Source organism: Mytilus edulis, chromosome 12, assembly GCF_963676685.1.
Source record: "Mytilus edulis chromosome 12, xbMytEdul2.2, whole genome shotgun sequence".
Classification (NCBI taxonomy): domain Eukaryota; kingdom Metazoa; phylum Mollusca; class Bivalvia; order Mytilida; family Mytilidae; genus Mytilus; species Mytilus edulis.
In genome coordinates, this window is record NC_092355.1 from 64576624 (window position 1) to 64594226 (window position 17603).

General features: G+C 30.9%; 1 protein-coding gene across 1 annotated transcript in view; it reads right to left on the reverse strand.

The window, feature by feature from the left end:
- LOC139497771 (uncharacterized) overlaps positions 1-17603 on the reverse strand; it is a 293518-nt gene that overhangs the window by 115853 nt on the left and 160062 nt on the right. The window contains exons 8-9 of the mRNA XM_071286006.1: positions 3972-4028; positions 2038-2334 (exon numbers count right to left, since the gene is read on the reverse strand). Of these exons, the coding sequence (XP_071142107.1) occupies positions 2038-2334; positions 3972-4028 (354 nt within the window). The remainder of the gene's footprint in view (positions 1-2037; positions 2335-3971; positions 4029-17603) is intronic.

The window sequence follows — 17603 nt, forward strand, 5'->3', positions numbered from 1 at the left end:
TGCGAACCAAAATTTTTTCTTATTATATTGCAATTTTGCTGTCCATTGTCATGATTGTATTATACATTGAATCCTGACATAAAAAATATGGCTGATTAACTATGCGGGTATATAGATTTACAAATTAAAGTGCACATATGGTCAGTTTTGGTGGATGCGGTCAAATAATTTTGTTGTACAAGTCAACTGGAGGTATCAAAACTACTGAAATTTTGTTACGTATCAATATTTTGAATAAAATGAGGACATGCTGGTATCCTAAATTTATGCGAACAAAAATTTGTTGTTATTATATTGCAATATTGCTGTCCATTGTCATGATTGTATTATACATTGAATCCTGACATAAAAAATATGGCTGATTTACTATGCGGGTATATAGATTTACAAATTAAAGTGCATATATGGTCAGTTTTGGTGGATGCGGTCAAATAATTTTGTTGTACAAGTCAACTGGAGGCATCAAAACTACTGAAATTTTGTTACGTATCAGTATTTTAAGTAAAAAGAGGACATGCTGGCACCCTTAATTTAGGCGAACAAAAATTTGTTGTTATTATATTGCAATATTGCTGTACATTGTCATGATTGTATTATACATTGAATCCTGACATTAAAAATAAGGCTGATTTACTATGCTGGTATATAGATTTACAATTTAAAGTTCACATATGGTCAGTTTTGGTAATGCGGTCAAATAATTTTGTTGTACAAGTCAGCTGGAGGTATCAAAACTACTGAAATTTTGTTACGTATCAATATTTTGAATAAAATGAGGACATGCTGGTATCCTAAATTTATGCGAGCCAAAATTTTTTGTTATTATATTGCAATTTTGCTGTCCATTGTCAGGATTGTATTATACATTGAATCCTGACATAAAAAATATTGCTGATTTACTATGCGGGTATATAGATTTACAAATTAAAGTGCATATATGATCAGTTTTGGTGGATGCGGTCAAATAATTTTGTTGTACAAGTCAACTGGAGGCATCAAAACTACTGAAATTTTGTTACGTATCAGTATTTTGAGTAAAAAAAAGACATGCTGGCACCCTTAATTTAGGCGAACAAAAATTTGTAGTCATTATTTAAATGAATTAAACTATTGCTGATTGTGGCTGCATAGTTCAAGGATGTATAACTAACAAGGACGTATACACCTAACATCAAATATACTTCTTTTCAAAAATATACATAATATAATTGAATTTGATCTCGGAATATATATATATATTCAGTGCCTGTTATCATTGTAACCGAGATCGTTTTTATAATAGATAGATTGTCAGATCACAGATAAATTTGTGTTACGTTCTGTGCGTACTTATTTTCAATTATTTGTGTTTAATCCTGTTCATAAAACGGAAGTATTAATTTTCAAATTACTTTATTTTCGATGTTTATACTACGAAACAAAGATATTAAAAATATTTTTTTTAAATCAACGAAGAGCGGTCCTGGTTACAAGTTAACTTAGTGTTGACCAGACCAGTCAAAAGTTAACTTGGGAACAGGTCTGGTTTTGATCGGATTTGTTCAAGCAGAAGTTAACTTTGTGGCAGGACCGGTTTCCAAGTTAACTTTATGACAGGACTGGTTCCGAAGTTAACTTATGTTAACTTATGACAGGACTGGTTCGAAGTTAACTTATATCAATAGCGGACCTGTTTCTAAGTTAACTTTTTGGCAGACATAAAAACAGTCCTAGGTCCAAGTCCGCTTTCCAAGTTAACTAGATTTTGGTCCTAGGACTGGTCAGAGCAGTCCTATATTCGGTCACAGGTTAACTTTGACCAGTCCAAATGACTGGTTATCAAGTTAACTTGCTGTACAGGTTAGGAGTGCACCCATCTGTACCAATATTGGTTCCCCATAAACTTATACATTGGTGACGCAACCGACGCCGGAAACAGCATACTTATGTTTCGCTTGACGAAAAACTCAACATTTGGATTGTGTTAATAAATATAAGTGTTTCATGTTAAACGATCAATTAATTGAACAAAAAAAGTAAATCCAAATCTTTTCCTACCTAGTTTCAGTGTCTGCCTGGTTATCGACTCCGAATAATGACTTTTGACATCGTTATATACAGAACGTAGTTTAAATTCATAATATGTTTCAGGTAGCATATTTTGAAGTTTGTACATGCGTCGTCCTTTTCCCCCTTCTAAAACATCTTCGGAAGAGAATTTCCTGAGAGTCACGTCATCTGTCGCTATATGTCGACGATAAAGCTCATACGATATGCACTTGTCTAGGACATCAATAAACCATGCAATGGTAATTGAACAATCAGTGGATTCAACGATGTCAAAATTTCTAGGAACTGTAAATAGATGTTTATAAATGTCTTCAATCTTCAATCAGGTAGTCATTCAAAAAAGGACATAATTGCCTAAAGGGGTAAATTCCATAAAATTTGTTAAAAAATTCAACGTCATGTTGAATATAGGTTGTGATAGGACAAACACCAATTCTCTTTAACGTTCTATAAAAGACCACACGGACAAGCATTGTAAAATTTTACATCACGTTTTATACTAGTGGCCCTTCATAAAACTATTTTGTACTAACATTGCTCGATTTATTATACAGTATGGACTTTACTTGTTTTTGGGCCTGGTACAGGCCCATATAGTTGCGTTCATCCACTTTGTTTTGTCATCAATGGATAGTTGTCTAGTTAGCAATCATACTAAATCTCCTTTTTAATAGAAAAGAGAGCAGCAATTCTAATCTTAGTTTTCATATACCCCTGGATCTTTTTTTTTCGTGGAGGGGGGTGTCTTTCTACTGTTTGTTTAGGCTCACCTTGCCAAAGAGTTCAATGAGCTATTTCTAATAGATGAGGTTGGAGATGGAATTTTACAGAAAAGAAAATAAAGGACAAAAAATATAAACATAGAGAACAGTGTGCTAAAGAAATAAAAAATAGAGAATAATGGGCAAAAAGTATAAAGAAAAGACAAAACTGGCCTAAAATATTTAAGAATACAGAAAAGGAGGACCCCAATTCAGATCCTAATAGATATGTAAAATGCTAGTTTTGTCATTATTTTAAATACTGCCAACGATAGGAACTAACAGTGGCAAACATTTAAAATTGAGATCTTATTACTTTTTATTTTCATCAAAACTGACAAGTAACGTTTTATAGGCATGATAGACGTTGATGCCCTTAAATGACAATTGTCATAAATTTTTAACAATTAAATGACATTTTTATCGACTGTTTGGTATTTTTGAAATTTCTTTTGAACACTAAAATGGATAGATATAATATTTTAAATGCAAAAATGATTAACAGGAAAAGTTGTACAAATATGGCACCCTATCAATATAAATGCCCTTATAAACAATGTCGTACACCTTGTTGAATTTTAGGCAAACAACTATTGAAAATTGAGAAAAACTAAAAAAAAAATGATTAAGTCATTATCAGTCTTTTAGGCAGAAAGTATATTTAATTTGAATATGAGCAGAAATAATGCAAACGGAAGAGGTTGATAAACTGGTCCTTAAATGTGCAATGAGTGTGTTATTCTCTTTAACTAATATTCCCTTGATGTAGTATATATTTAGTTTAATTTTTGCACGATAACAACATTAATCTTAAAAAGCTATACAAGTATCGGGAAAATAAATTGTTTGTCCTCAATGCTCTTCAACGTCGTACTTTATTTGGCATTTTTGACTTTATTTTATTCGAGCGTCACTGATGAGTCTTTTGTAGACGAAACGGGCGTCTGGCGCAAATACAGAATTTCAATTCTGGTATCTATGATGAGTTTATTTTCATTAAAAAGAAGAAAATGAGTCTTGTATATTCCTACTCAACTCTTGATCATATTCAAGAGTCGCATCTTGATTGCATAAAATTTAGTACTGTAGTTTCAAGAGATAAAAAAGATCACATTTCTATTCCAAATTCATCCTTTAGGTCTGCATATTTTAAGAACTTACTGATACGAATTCTAATCCATCGTCGAATGATTCTCATGACAATAATCCAAACAGCACCTGAAAAAATGATAAAATGTCATGTTCTGTATAGAAGTGTCTGAATGTAAAAGTATCTCTACTTCAATGAATCTTTAAATTTGTCATTCTGAAAGGAATTTTAAACAGAATTATACATACACATCGTGTAGATAAGCAATAAGCAAGTATTGTAACTTCCTTTGTTTTAGGTTCAGCTTTTTCCGGCTTCGATAGCACCAACGACTAGATCAAAGATTCCTTTACACATAAAAGACTCATACTGTTTTATTTCATTTTGGAAAAGGGTTGACACTGTCAAAAGTAGTTAGTTGTGCCGAAATATTTTTCAGTACGATTTGATTTTATCTTGTTCGTAATCTTTTAACTTTAATAAAATCGTTGAATGAATTTGGACTTTTATGTCATTTACGCCCCTATTGATCAAATGAATGTTTGTAGATCGTAACACAGTATTTATGTTGCTGAACTTGTTTGATTTTAACACCATTCAAAAAGTAAAATAACAAAAATACCGAACTCCAAGGAAAATTCGAAACGGAAAATTCTTTATCAAATGGCAAAATCAAAAGTTCAAACATATTAGACGAATGGAAAACAACTGTCATATTCCGGACTTGGTACAGATGAGGCTTGATTGTAGAAATATTTCATTATTTGGCAATGACATTGAATATCTTAAAATTGTCATTTTTATAAATCTTGTTTATAAAATGTTTAAAACATTTAACACGTTAAGAGCTTTTAACCAAAGTATATTTTCTAATTTTAGTTTGCCCTCCCACTGTTTGATTTGAGTGTCACTGAAGAATCTCGTGTAAACGAAATGCGCGTTTTTTTCAATGACTTTAACATTATTTTTCATTAAAACATTTAATACCTTATGAGTTTTCTACCCCAGGCATAGATTCGAATTTTGTTTTGTTCTCCAACTGTTTTGATTTGAGTGGAACTGAAGAATCACGTGTAAATGAAAGAATCGGTATCTTGAATGACTTTTAGCAATATTTGTCATTAAATGATTTGTGTCCTTCCTTTCTATTTGTTTTTTAATTGCAAACTAAAGAAATAAACGATCTGATTAAATTAGTGGTTGATTGATATACATAAACTCGTACCTTTTCCTTTCTTGTCATGTTTAAGCCTTCAGTGTTGTTATATGAGTGTTGTTATGACTTGTATTGTTCAAAAACACTATGTATATATTTTTGTTCATTAATTTTTTATTTATTTATTATAGCTCATTTAACTCCCAGTTGTTTCAGGAATATAAGTATCGACACTCTATTAACAATTAATACAATCATTTGGTTTAACAAGGTTGGGCAACAAGGATGGAGGGTGGGAAATTTGGTTAACAACCGGAAAACTATATATAGAAAAGAAGATGTGGTATGATTGCCAATGAGACAACTCTTCACAAGAGACAAATAACACAGAAATTAACCACTATAGGTCACCATACGGTCTTCGACAATGAGCAAATTCCTTACCGCGTAGTCAGCTATAAAAGGCCCCGACATGACAAAATATGTTTGATTAGGGCACACATTTGGCTTGCAACTGGCCAACTACGGACAATTCAGAGTTGTTGCAAGGTTATTTAACGTTCACAGAGCGTAACATGATACATCGGAATCACCGACCCCATTCATTCTGACCGGACATGGTTGCCAATTTACACATCTAGAACAGCAAAAATGACACCTTACTTAGAAAGGTGTTTTACTGCAAGTCGGAAGAAGACCATATTTCTATACCCCAGCCACACCATGGTTTCCCTTGCCATTACATATCTTCAATGATTTTCTTATACCAAACCTCCTAATTTACTACATCCCGTTTGAACCAGGAATGGGATCCATATCTTCACATAAAAGAAAAGGATTTGAGTGAAAAATTACGTCTTTTAAATATTAAATGTATACATTATACATGTTATTCAGAACTTAGACCAGGAGCAGTGTATTGTTTGATAGCATAGACAAGTGTATTTTCTCTGAAAAAGAAATAACAGTGTTTTACTTATATTTTAAACCAGTGCAAATTTTTAATTAACCAAAAAAAAGAAATAAACCAAAAAGAGCAATTAATGAGTAAGTAGTAGTTTTGTTTGTTGAGATATAGTAACATAAACATATGTTATTATATGTGTCAATCCCTACCTCAACGTTTATGACAAACAATAGAAGGTTGGTTTTGGTTATATACATTAATTGTTTTATTTGCCATAACCAATAAAGTTATATGTAGTTTATTTTAATTCTGTAAATTATTCAATGACAAACTTGGATATTGGATATTTGATAAAAAAAAAACTAGTTTTTAGTGTAAAACAATTCATACAGAAAAAAACAACGGTCTAATCAATATTAAAAACGGCAAACAGTCACTTATGAATCATTTCAACAAACGACAATCACTGAACAGAATCATGACTTGGGACAGGTGCATGAAAATGCAGCGGGTTTAAACGTTTTAACAGGCGCCAACCTTCACCCTAACCTGAAACAGTTGTGTAACATTACAACACAAAAAGACACACTATAAAATATCAATTGAAATGGCTCAACTCGATCAAAAAGACATATAAACAAAAACAGGTGAACATACACTGAACAAATAAGTTTGATCTATGACACAATATAAATACAATGTTGATAATAAAAAGAACAATGTAAAAAAGACAATTCCAACCTGGGACAAATGGCATTGAATAAAATATAGAACACATGTACATTTGAATATAATAATTTTGTTGTTAGGATTACGGATTTTTCAAAAAAAAAAATACATTGGTTCAAAGTATAAATATAATCTAAATCATGATAATACCTCTTTTTAGATTATAGTCGATTAAATTTTGAAAAACATGTATTCAGAATTTACGGGATTAAAGTTTAAAACATTGCGAATCGTAATCCATTACCGATAATTAAGATTACCACGTGCTGGGCAGAACGATAGTGAAGCAGTTTTTTTTTCGCTTTGAGCACAAAACAGCGCTTCCCTAGATTGAAGGAGTAAACACAAGCCAGTTAGATTCAATGATACCTTACAATTGCATACTTAGTTTTTATCAAAGCTCTACAGATTTTTATTGTTATACCAGATGTAGCTTGAAGTTCACATAGATAGTAAGATGCTCAATCATTACTATACTTTGTGTTTTAGCCAATGGATCGGAATCTTTTTTTTTTTTAAATTTTGGCCTTTTGGGGATCCGGGTGCACTGTTTCTTTTGGGGTCAAAGAAATACAGCTGATCGTTTCAGTTGATCGACTTAAGTGGCCAATGATCTTGATTTGTATAAATACTCATTCTGTTTATTTTCTTTGGTTACATCTTCTGACATCAGACTCGGACTTCTCTTGAACTGAATTTTAATGTGCGTACTGTTATGCGTTTACTTTTCTACATTGGCTAGAGGTATAGTGGGAGGGTTGAGATCTCACAAACATGTTTAACCCCGCCGCATTTTTGCGCAAGTCAGGAGCCTCTGGCCTTTGTTAGTCTTGTCTTATTTTAGTTTCTTGTGTACAATTTGGAAATTAGTATGGCGTTCATTATCACTGTATTTGTTTAGGGGCCAGCTTAAGGACGCCTCCGGGTGCGGGAATTTCTCGCTACATTGAAGAGCTGTCGGCGACCTTCTGCTGTTGTTTTTTTCTATGGTCGGGTTGTTGTCTCTTTGGCACATTCCCCATTTCCATTCTCAATTGTATTAGTCTCAATGTCTGTCATCTAATATTCCTGTTGGTCCAGGTAAATCGTTTGTTCATGGTTAAGTATTGGTTGCAATATTTCAATTTTTCAGATGGCATCTGCATTCACATTGGTGACAATGGTAACAGAGTCTGAGTGAGTGATTTTGAAATGATAGATAAGGGAAGACTTAAGGAACACTTAACTAAGTGTACACTGCTCTTATAAACATTATTCAAAGCATCATACGAAAGTACTAAGCAAACGTCATATGACACTTGTTTCAGAAAAAAAGTGTGAATGTGTTCTTTCAAGCTCTAGTTTATTCTCATTATTACATATCTCAAAACAGCAGATAATTGGTCATGTTACATTATATTAGTTGGATGTAGAAAAAAAAACACATAAATGCAAAATCAGAGCACTGATCCTTTGCTTTATGTGTGTTTTTGCTATGCATGTACTGCTTTTGTGTCATGGATGGATAACCCATAACCTTTGATTTCTATTATATTATAAACTCACATAGAGACAAACTATTGTATGTGTGCCAACAATAAGTATATATATTGAGTGTATTTGTGTGTATGTATGTTTAACATGTCATGCATCGTACAAATACATGTATGTGTAGAACTGATTTCCCTCAGTTTTCGTTTGTAACCCGGATTTGTTTTTTTCTCAATCGATTTATGAGTTTCGAACAGCGGTAAACTACTGTTGCCTATATCTAAACCTGATAGGTTTATATTGATTTACAACATGTACAATACTATTCCGGTAGTAAAGGAATCCTGGATATCTGGTTTTGTTCAATGAAAAGAATTGATAGGTCGATAAAAATGTGTTGAAAAGTTCCAAACAGCGTCTTGTGTGCCAATAATGTTAATTGAAAGGCAAAAGCCTGTTGTTAAATTGCATGTTGGATTCATTTTGAGTAATTGAAATTTTTGTTTGCCTTTTCTTAAAACGAACGAATATCAAAAGGATTTTCAAACTTTGATCATTTCATTTTACGTCCTTGCATACCATCAATCAGAGATAAGTCATTTAGTGAAAAAAAATGAAAATTTGGTGTATCAAGTCGTTACATAAGCATGGGCAGTATGGAAAAATAAAAACAAATTGTTTTATACAAATAACTAGAAACAAAATAAGACATCCATACCAATATTGAATATAGAAACGTTGAGATAAAAAAAAAAACAAAAAAAAAAACCACCTGGTTACGTACTTGTTCCATGTAGGAATCTGACTTTGTTATTGGGGGAATTTGGTATTTCATTCATGTCAGATCTTTGATAATGTCTGTTGATTGTATTCGCAACATTTCTAAACATGCTAATTTCCGGTCTATTTTAAGGCTGATATATACATTTGTTTAAGACTGTATTTTCACTGCTCTCTCAATGCATCTCATTCTTTTATCTTGAAGCAAGATAACACAAATGTGAACAAAAATAAAATAATCGACGTACCTACCCTATTTTTAAGTTAAAAAAAAACAACACATATCCAATGTGTCTTTGACAATTATTTACACAATGTTTTATTTTCGACATTCAATTCTTTGCACAGTTATTTCCTTTTGTAGTTTGATCATTTGCACAGTTCAATACTTTTTTCGATATTAGCATATTTGGACTATCCTTTCCTTTTTGACAATGAATTTTGCTCTGTGGTTCGAGCTACATTTCATTATTATCGTTCCTGTGAACCTTTCTGACTTTTGCCATTTTAATAAAGTGGTATGTAATCAGAATATAGGGTTGTAATGGTTTCGGGTTAATGATGTTTATGGTCTTTTAACATGTTGAAAAGAAACTATTTTTAAATTTAAAAAAAAATATTTGTCTTTATCAGTTGCAATATGGGCTGATTGATTTTTTGATTGATTTATTGGTGTTTGTTTTACGCTGCCTCAGCACAAAAGGGTTATTTCGCGGTGATAGCCACTTTAAATATCTTTACAAACTTTAAGGTAGTTTTTAAAACCAGACAAAACGTCCTTCAATAAACTAAATATCAAGTTTAAAGCGAAAATACTTATTTAGAAATAAAATGCAACACTAAGACAACGTGATATAATTTTTAACTTAAACAACATATTTTATAATACATTCAAATTTCCTGAAAAAAAAATAGAAACAACTTTAGTAACTGGAGTACTATCAAATAAAGCATACATATTATTAACATTAAAATGCTTCCTATAAATATCAGCAGTCAATAAATTCAACTTAAACATGTCTAATAATAAAACTGCAATCGCAAGGCATACATTGTGGTTAAACTTTATTTTTCAGAAGATGCTCGTGTGTTATTCAAGTACATTGTATGACCGATACGGCATCTAGAAATAACACACTGATCTTTCCTACTTATACAATTATTTAAAGGTTTGCTTATTTTTGGTTCTATTCCATGTCATCTATTATTGTTTCTTTCATTCCACACATATTCCGTCTATTAAAACATATTCTCTAACATTAGATCTACAGGGCAACTGAGATACAAGGACATTTTTTTATTCTTATTGTCTTAGCTTTTGTAGTAAAGATTGATGCAGAAGGAGGTAACCTGTGAGTTGCAGCTCTAAAAACTTCAGCAGACAACACTCTGTCTACATCCTTCGATCCATCAGTACAAACAGTTTAAGAAGATTTACACCAGTATAAACAGTTAAACAGTAAGATTTTCTGGATTTAATTTCAGCATAATGTTACTAAATCAAAAGAGGACTTGTTTCAACCTTGCTGTATTTACGAAGATCAAATATCATTTTTGGTTTTGGAAGTTCCCATGGAACGCATTTACAACTTAGAACTGGAGCAACGGATTTAAAATCAAAAGTTTTTAGATGTGGTTTCAAACGAATTCCTAATAGAAGAATTTTATTTTCATGTTTCTGAAAATGTTCTTCCTCAATGGGATTGAAAACACAGTTGTAGGCATTATTGTGACAGTAAAGGCTCGTCGGCCAATACCTACAGACTCTCAACTGGCAAGGTTTTTAAGGCATCAAGACATAGAAAAAAACTTAATTATTCTAAGCATCGATAATGTTAATATGTGATTGTCTTGCAGAACCATACACTATGGAACCATAATCTACTTTGTACCGTATCAGTGATTTATATAAATTTAATAACAATGTTGCGATCAGCACCCCTGTCAGGGCTTGCCACAAAAGTGCAAATATGGTCAGTTTTTGGTTGATGTGGTCAAATAATATTGTTGTACAAGTCAGCCTGAGGTATATAAACTACTAAAAGAAGGACATGCTGGCACCCTAAATTTATGCGGACAAAATTATGTAGTTTAATTTAGTTTAAACATATTTATTTATAGTGGATTGGGAAACAAGTTTTTCAACTTATATTAATCCCTTTCCACTTTATGTAGTTATTGTATTCCAATATTGCTGCCATTTGAATTATACATTGAATCCTGACCCCAAAAAATTACTGATTTACTATGCGGCTAAATAGATATACAAAATAAAGTTCAAATACTGTCAGTTTTGGTTGATGCAATCAAATAATTTTGTTGTAAAAGTCAGCCTGAGGTATAAAAACTTCTGAAATTTTGTTACATATCAATATCTTGAATAAAAGGAGGACATGTTGGCGTCCAAAATTTATGCGGACAAAATTTTGAAGTTATTGTATTCCAATGTTGCTGTCATTTGTATTATACATTGCATTCTGCCATAGAAAATATGGTTGATTTACTATGCAGTTATGTAGATTTACAAAGTAAAGTGCAAATATGGTCAGTTTAGGTTGAAGTAGTCAAATAGTTTGTGTTGTAGAAGTCAGTCTGAGGTTTAAAAAGTACTGACATTTTGTTATATATCAATATACATTGTATTGAATAAAAGGAGGACATGCTGGCACCCTAAATTTATGCCGACAAAGTTCTTTAGTTATTGTAAAAAACAAATATTCCAATATTGCTGTCATTTGTACTATGCATTGAATTCTGACATAAAAAATATGCCTGATTTACAATGCATGTAAATAGATTTACAAAATAAAGTGCAAATATGGACAGTTTAGTTTGATGCGGTCAGACAATTTTCTTGTACAAGTCAGCCTGGGGTCTCAAAACTACTAAAATTTGTTAAAGATCAATATATTGAATGAAAAGAGGACATGCTGGAACGAAACAGTTATGCGGACAAAATTATGTAGTTATTGTAGTCCAATATTGCTGTCATTTGTATTATACATTGAATCCTGCCAAAAAAAAATATGGCTGATTTACTATGCGGCTTAACAGATTTACATAATAAAGTGCAAATAGTGTCAGTTTTAGTTGTTGCAGTCAAACAATTTTGTATAAATTCGGCCAGAGGTATAAAAACTACTGAAATTTTGTTACATATCAATATATTGAATAAAAGGAGGACATGCTGGCACCCTAAATTTATGCGTACACAATTTTGTAGTTATTGCATTCCAATATTACTGTTATTTGTATTATACATTGAATCCTGACATAGATAATATGGCTGATTTACTATGCATAGATATAGATTTCCAAAGTAAAGTGCAAATATGGTCAGTTAAGGTTGAAGTGGTCAAATAATTTTGTGTTGTAAAAGTGAGCGTGAGGTATAAAAAGTACTGAAATTTTGTTATGTATCAATATATTGAATAAAAAGAGGACATGCTGGCACCCTAAATTTATGCCGACAAAGTTCTTTAGTTATTGTACAAAACAAATATTCTAATATTGCTGTCATTTGTATTATATATTGAATCCTGACATAAAAACTATGGATTATTTACTATGCGGCTATATAGATTTACAAAATAAAGTGCAAATACAGTCAGTTTTGGTTGATGACGTCATTTAATTTTGTTGTACAAGTCAGCCTGAGGTATCGAAACTACTTAAATTTTGTTACGTGTCAATATATTGAATATAAGGAGGACATGCTGGCACCCTAAATTTATGCCGACAAAGTTTGTTAGTGATTATATTCCAATGTTGCTGTCATTTGTATTATATATTGAATTATGACATTGAAAATATGGCTAATTTACTATGCAGGTATATAGATATACAAAGTAAAGTGCAAATATGGTCAGTTTAGGTGGATGTGGTCAAATAACTTTATTGTACAAATCACCCTGAGGTATCAAAACCACTGAAATTTTGTTACATATCAATATATTGAATAAAGGGAGGACATGCTGGCACCCTAAATATATGGCGAAAAAGTTTTTTAGTTATTTATATTATACATTGAATCCTGACATAGATAATATGGCTGATTTACTATGCATAGATATAGATTTACAAAGTAAAGTGCAAATATGGTCAGTTAAGGTTGAAGTGGTCAAATAAGTTTGTGTTGTAAAAGTGAGCGTGAGGTATAAAAAGTACTGAAGTTTTGTTATGTATCAATATATTGAATAAAAAGAGGACATGGTGGCACCCTAAATTTATGCCGACAAAGTTCTTTAGTTATTGTACAAAACAAATATTCCAATATTGCTGTCATTTTTATTATATATTGAATCCTGACATAAAAACTATGGATTATTTACTATGCGGCTATATAGATTTACAAAAGAAAGTGCAAATACAGTCAGTTTTGGTTGATGACGTCATTTAATTTTGTTGTACAAGTCAGCCTGAGGTATCGAAACTACTTAAATTTTGTTACGTGTCAATATATTGAATATAAGGAGGACATGCTGGCACCCTAAATTTATGCCGACAAAGTTTGTTAGTGATTATATTCCAATGTTGCTGTCATTTGTATTATATATTGAATTATGACATTGAAAATATGGATTATTTACTATGCAGGTATATAGATCTACAAAGTAAGGTGCAACTATGGTCAGTTTAGGTTGACGTTGTCAAAGAATTTTGTTGAACAAGTCAGCCTGAGGTATAAAAACTACTGAAATTTTGTTAGGCATCAATATATTGAATAGAAGGAGGACATGCTTGCACCCTAAAATTATGCCGACAAAGTTTTTTAGTTATTATATTCCAATGTTGCTGTCATTTGTATTATATATTGATTTATGACATAGAAAATATGGCTAATTTACTATGCAGGTATATAGATTTCTAAATTAAAGTGCAACTATGGTCAGTTAAGGGTGATGCGGTCAAAGAATTTTGATGTACAAGTCAGCTCGAGGTATGAAAACTACCCAATTAGTGTTACGTATCTATATATTGAATAAAAGGAGGACATGATGGTACCATAAAGTCATGCCGATAAAGTTTTTTAGTTACTGTTTTCCAATATTGCTGACATTTGTATTATACATTGAATTCTGACATAGAAAATATGGCTGATTTAATTACCATGTGGGTATATAGATTTACAAAGTAAAGTGCAAATATTGTCAGTTTAGGTTGATGCAGTCAAATAATTCTGTTGTACAAGTCATTTTGAGTTATAAAAACTACTGAAATTTTGTTACGTTTCAATATAATAAATAAAGTAGGACATGCTGGCACCCTACATTTATGCCGACAGAGTTTTGCAATTATTATATTGCAATATTGCTGTCATTTGCATTATACATTGAATTCTGACATGGAAAATATTGCTTATTTACTCTGCAGGTATATAGATTTACAAAGTAAAGTGCAACTATGGTCAGTTTAGGTTGATGTTGTCAAAGACTTTTATTGAACAAGTCAGCCTGAGGTATGAAAACTACTGAAATTTTGTTACGTATCAATATATTGAATAAAAGGAGGACATGCTGGCATCCTAAATTTATGCCGACAAAGTTTTTTAGTTACTGTATTTCAATAATGCTGTAATTTGTATTTTACATTGAATTGTGATATAGAAAATATGGCGGATTTACTATGCAGGTATATAGATTTACAAAGTAAAGTGTAAATATGGTCTGTTTAGGTTGATGCAGTCAAATAATTTTGTTCAACAAGTCAGTCTGAGGTATAAAAACTACTGTCATTATGTTACATATCAATATATTGAAGGGAGGACATTAGGGGACCCTAAGGTAATGAAGACAAAATTTTGTAGTTATTGTATTCCAATATTGCTAGCATTTGTATTATACATGTAATCCTGATATAAAAAATATGGCTGATTTACTACAGTACTTGCAACCTTAGGCGTTACTGTTTAAGAGATCAGTCAGCGGTCATCGATCAGTCACCGATCAGTCAAGTCAAAGTCATTGACTGATCGGACGGATCGGACGGATAGGACCGATTGACCTTTCTGATGGATTGAACTCTACTACGTCACATGATAAATCAATACAAATTACGGAATCTTAGTTTCGTTTTATTAAATTGAAAAGGCGACATGTAAAATACGAAAAATTCATGTACAACTGATCAACATTTTTCATTGAAAGATTCAGCAACGTTTAATGAATTTAAATGAAAAGACATATACATGCAACACCTATATTTGAATATCATCATTAAAAATGGTCATTTTCATTTTTATTAAGTTATATATTTTTTCCCGGACAGTTCTAAAACGGTGTTTATATCGCGATCTTAATTTGATTTTTTCCAAAAATACAATGAAAAATAAATGAAATGAGCTGTTCTTAAAAATTTTGATGTATTATTTTTTGATATTTCAAAGTTTTGTATCCTTATAATCTTAAAATTCTTTAAATAAAACGTATCCCAATCGAGGCCATAAAAATAACAAATTACAAATAAAATTGCTGCATTATCTTTTAAAAATAAGAAACTCTGGTAATTTTTAGCAATGCAAACAACATTACAGTATATTTTTCTGGTACACTTTTACCTTAATGAAAAATAACCAATCCTAAACTATAATAAGTCCAAAAATTCAATGGCGGTCAATACTTCCCAGTAAAATGAAGAAATGATTGCATTCTTGTTCGACAAAATCAAAAGGTTATGCATATTTATCCTTCAAATATTCACATTTGATACACAAGGAACTTTAATATCAAAAGGCTTTTTTAACGACTGATCGGAATTGACCTTGCATTATTTCAAATATCAGAAGAAATATTAGCATTTTAGGCACCGTGTACAAAAAATAAGTATCTTTTCCCTAAAAACCTAGCATATTTTCTAATAAACAACCAATCGTGAGGTACAAAAAGTACTGAAATCTTATGGCCGCTTATAATTTGTATTAAAATAAGACAATAACTGCATTCTTATTCCACAAAAACAATTGTTTAAGTATTTTCATTCTGATTATATCGAAAATCTATAAAAAGACTTATCTTGAGGCCCTTAAAATAACTAGTCACAAATAAAAAAAACATTATTTTTTATTAAAAGAAGTATAATTTTGGCAATTGTAACCAAGGCGAACCAACATTTTAGTATATTTTCTCACATAATCTTTTAATTCTATGAAAAACAACCAATCCTAAACTATAAAAAGTACACAAATCCAATGGCAGTCAATAATTTCCATTAAAATGAAGAAATGATTGCATTATTGTTCAACAAAAACAAAAGGTTATGCATATTTATCCTTCAGGTATTCACATGTTATACAAAATCACTTATCAAAAGTCATTTTTAACGACAGATTGCAATCGATGTTGCATTATTTGAAATAATTTCAAATATGAGAATATATATTTGCATTTTAGGCAACGCGTACAAAAATTTAGTATTTTTTACCTAAAATCTAGCATATTTCATGATAAACAACCAATCCTGATGTACGAAAAGTACTGAAATCTTATGGCGGTTTATAATTTGTATTCAAATCAGACAATAACTGCATTCTTATTCCACAAAAATTAAAAGTTTAAGTTTTATAATTCAGATTAAAAAGACTTATCTTGAAGCTTTTTAAATAACTAATAACAAATAAAATAGCATCATTTTTTAGCAAAAGAGGAAATATTTTGACAATTTTAAAACATGCGAACAACATTTAAGCATATTTCTCTGATAATCTTTTAATTTTATGAAAACAACCCATCCTAAACTATAAAAAATACAAAAATCCAATGGCAGTCAATAATTCCCATTAAAATGAAGAAATGATTACATTCTTGTTAAAAAAGAAAAAAAAGTTTATGCATATTTATCCTTCAAATATTCACATTTGATACAAAAATACTTTTTAATTAAAAATTTAAATTCAAAGAAAAGACTTATCTTGAGGCCTTTACAATTAATAATTGGCAGTGGCTATTTTGCCGGCTCCGGCAAAATAACCTCCTTGGCGCTATTTTACCGGCTCCGGAAAAATAGCGATGTGTATAGAGTTTTGCTATTTTGCCGGTCTTATTTCAGATTTTTAATCAAGACTATATGAAATATTCTTTTTAATGAAACTATTTATGCACACATGATATATGTGGCTAGATGCAAATAACCTTTTTGTTCGCTTTGCCTTTCTAGTCACTCAATTTTGGTGAACTGCACTCATTAAATTACATGTACATACGTTAATTTCTGTTGAAGTTGAACATTGAAAAAAATGGACAACAACAAATTTGTTATCAAACAAAATTGTTTTTTTTTTCTGATGATATGAAGAGCTACAGCGGTTTTTTTTTGGAGTACTTTGAAACGTGAAACGAGGTCTATAGAACTCATAAAAAACAGACAAAACTTTAATAATAATCTTTAATCTATGGTGCAATAAAATATAAGATTAATACAAAAAATATTGTACACACGATGCATAGAAATCTAGCTATTAATAGCATTTATTCTATGAATGTTGAATACTGAAATGTATATATCTGCAAATTTTGCTTTATTTTTTAGACTTCCATTTGAGGAATAAAAAGCACTGGTATACATTTTAATATTTAAGCTTTTTTTTTAGACTATTAAAGAAAAAAAGTTCAAGTCTAGTATCAATTTTAATATCTAAGTGTTTTATTACTTCCTATACCAACGTTG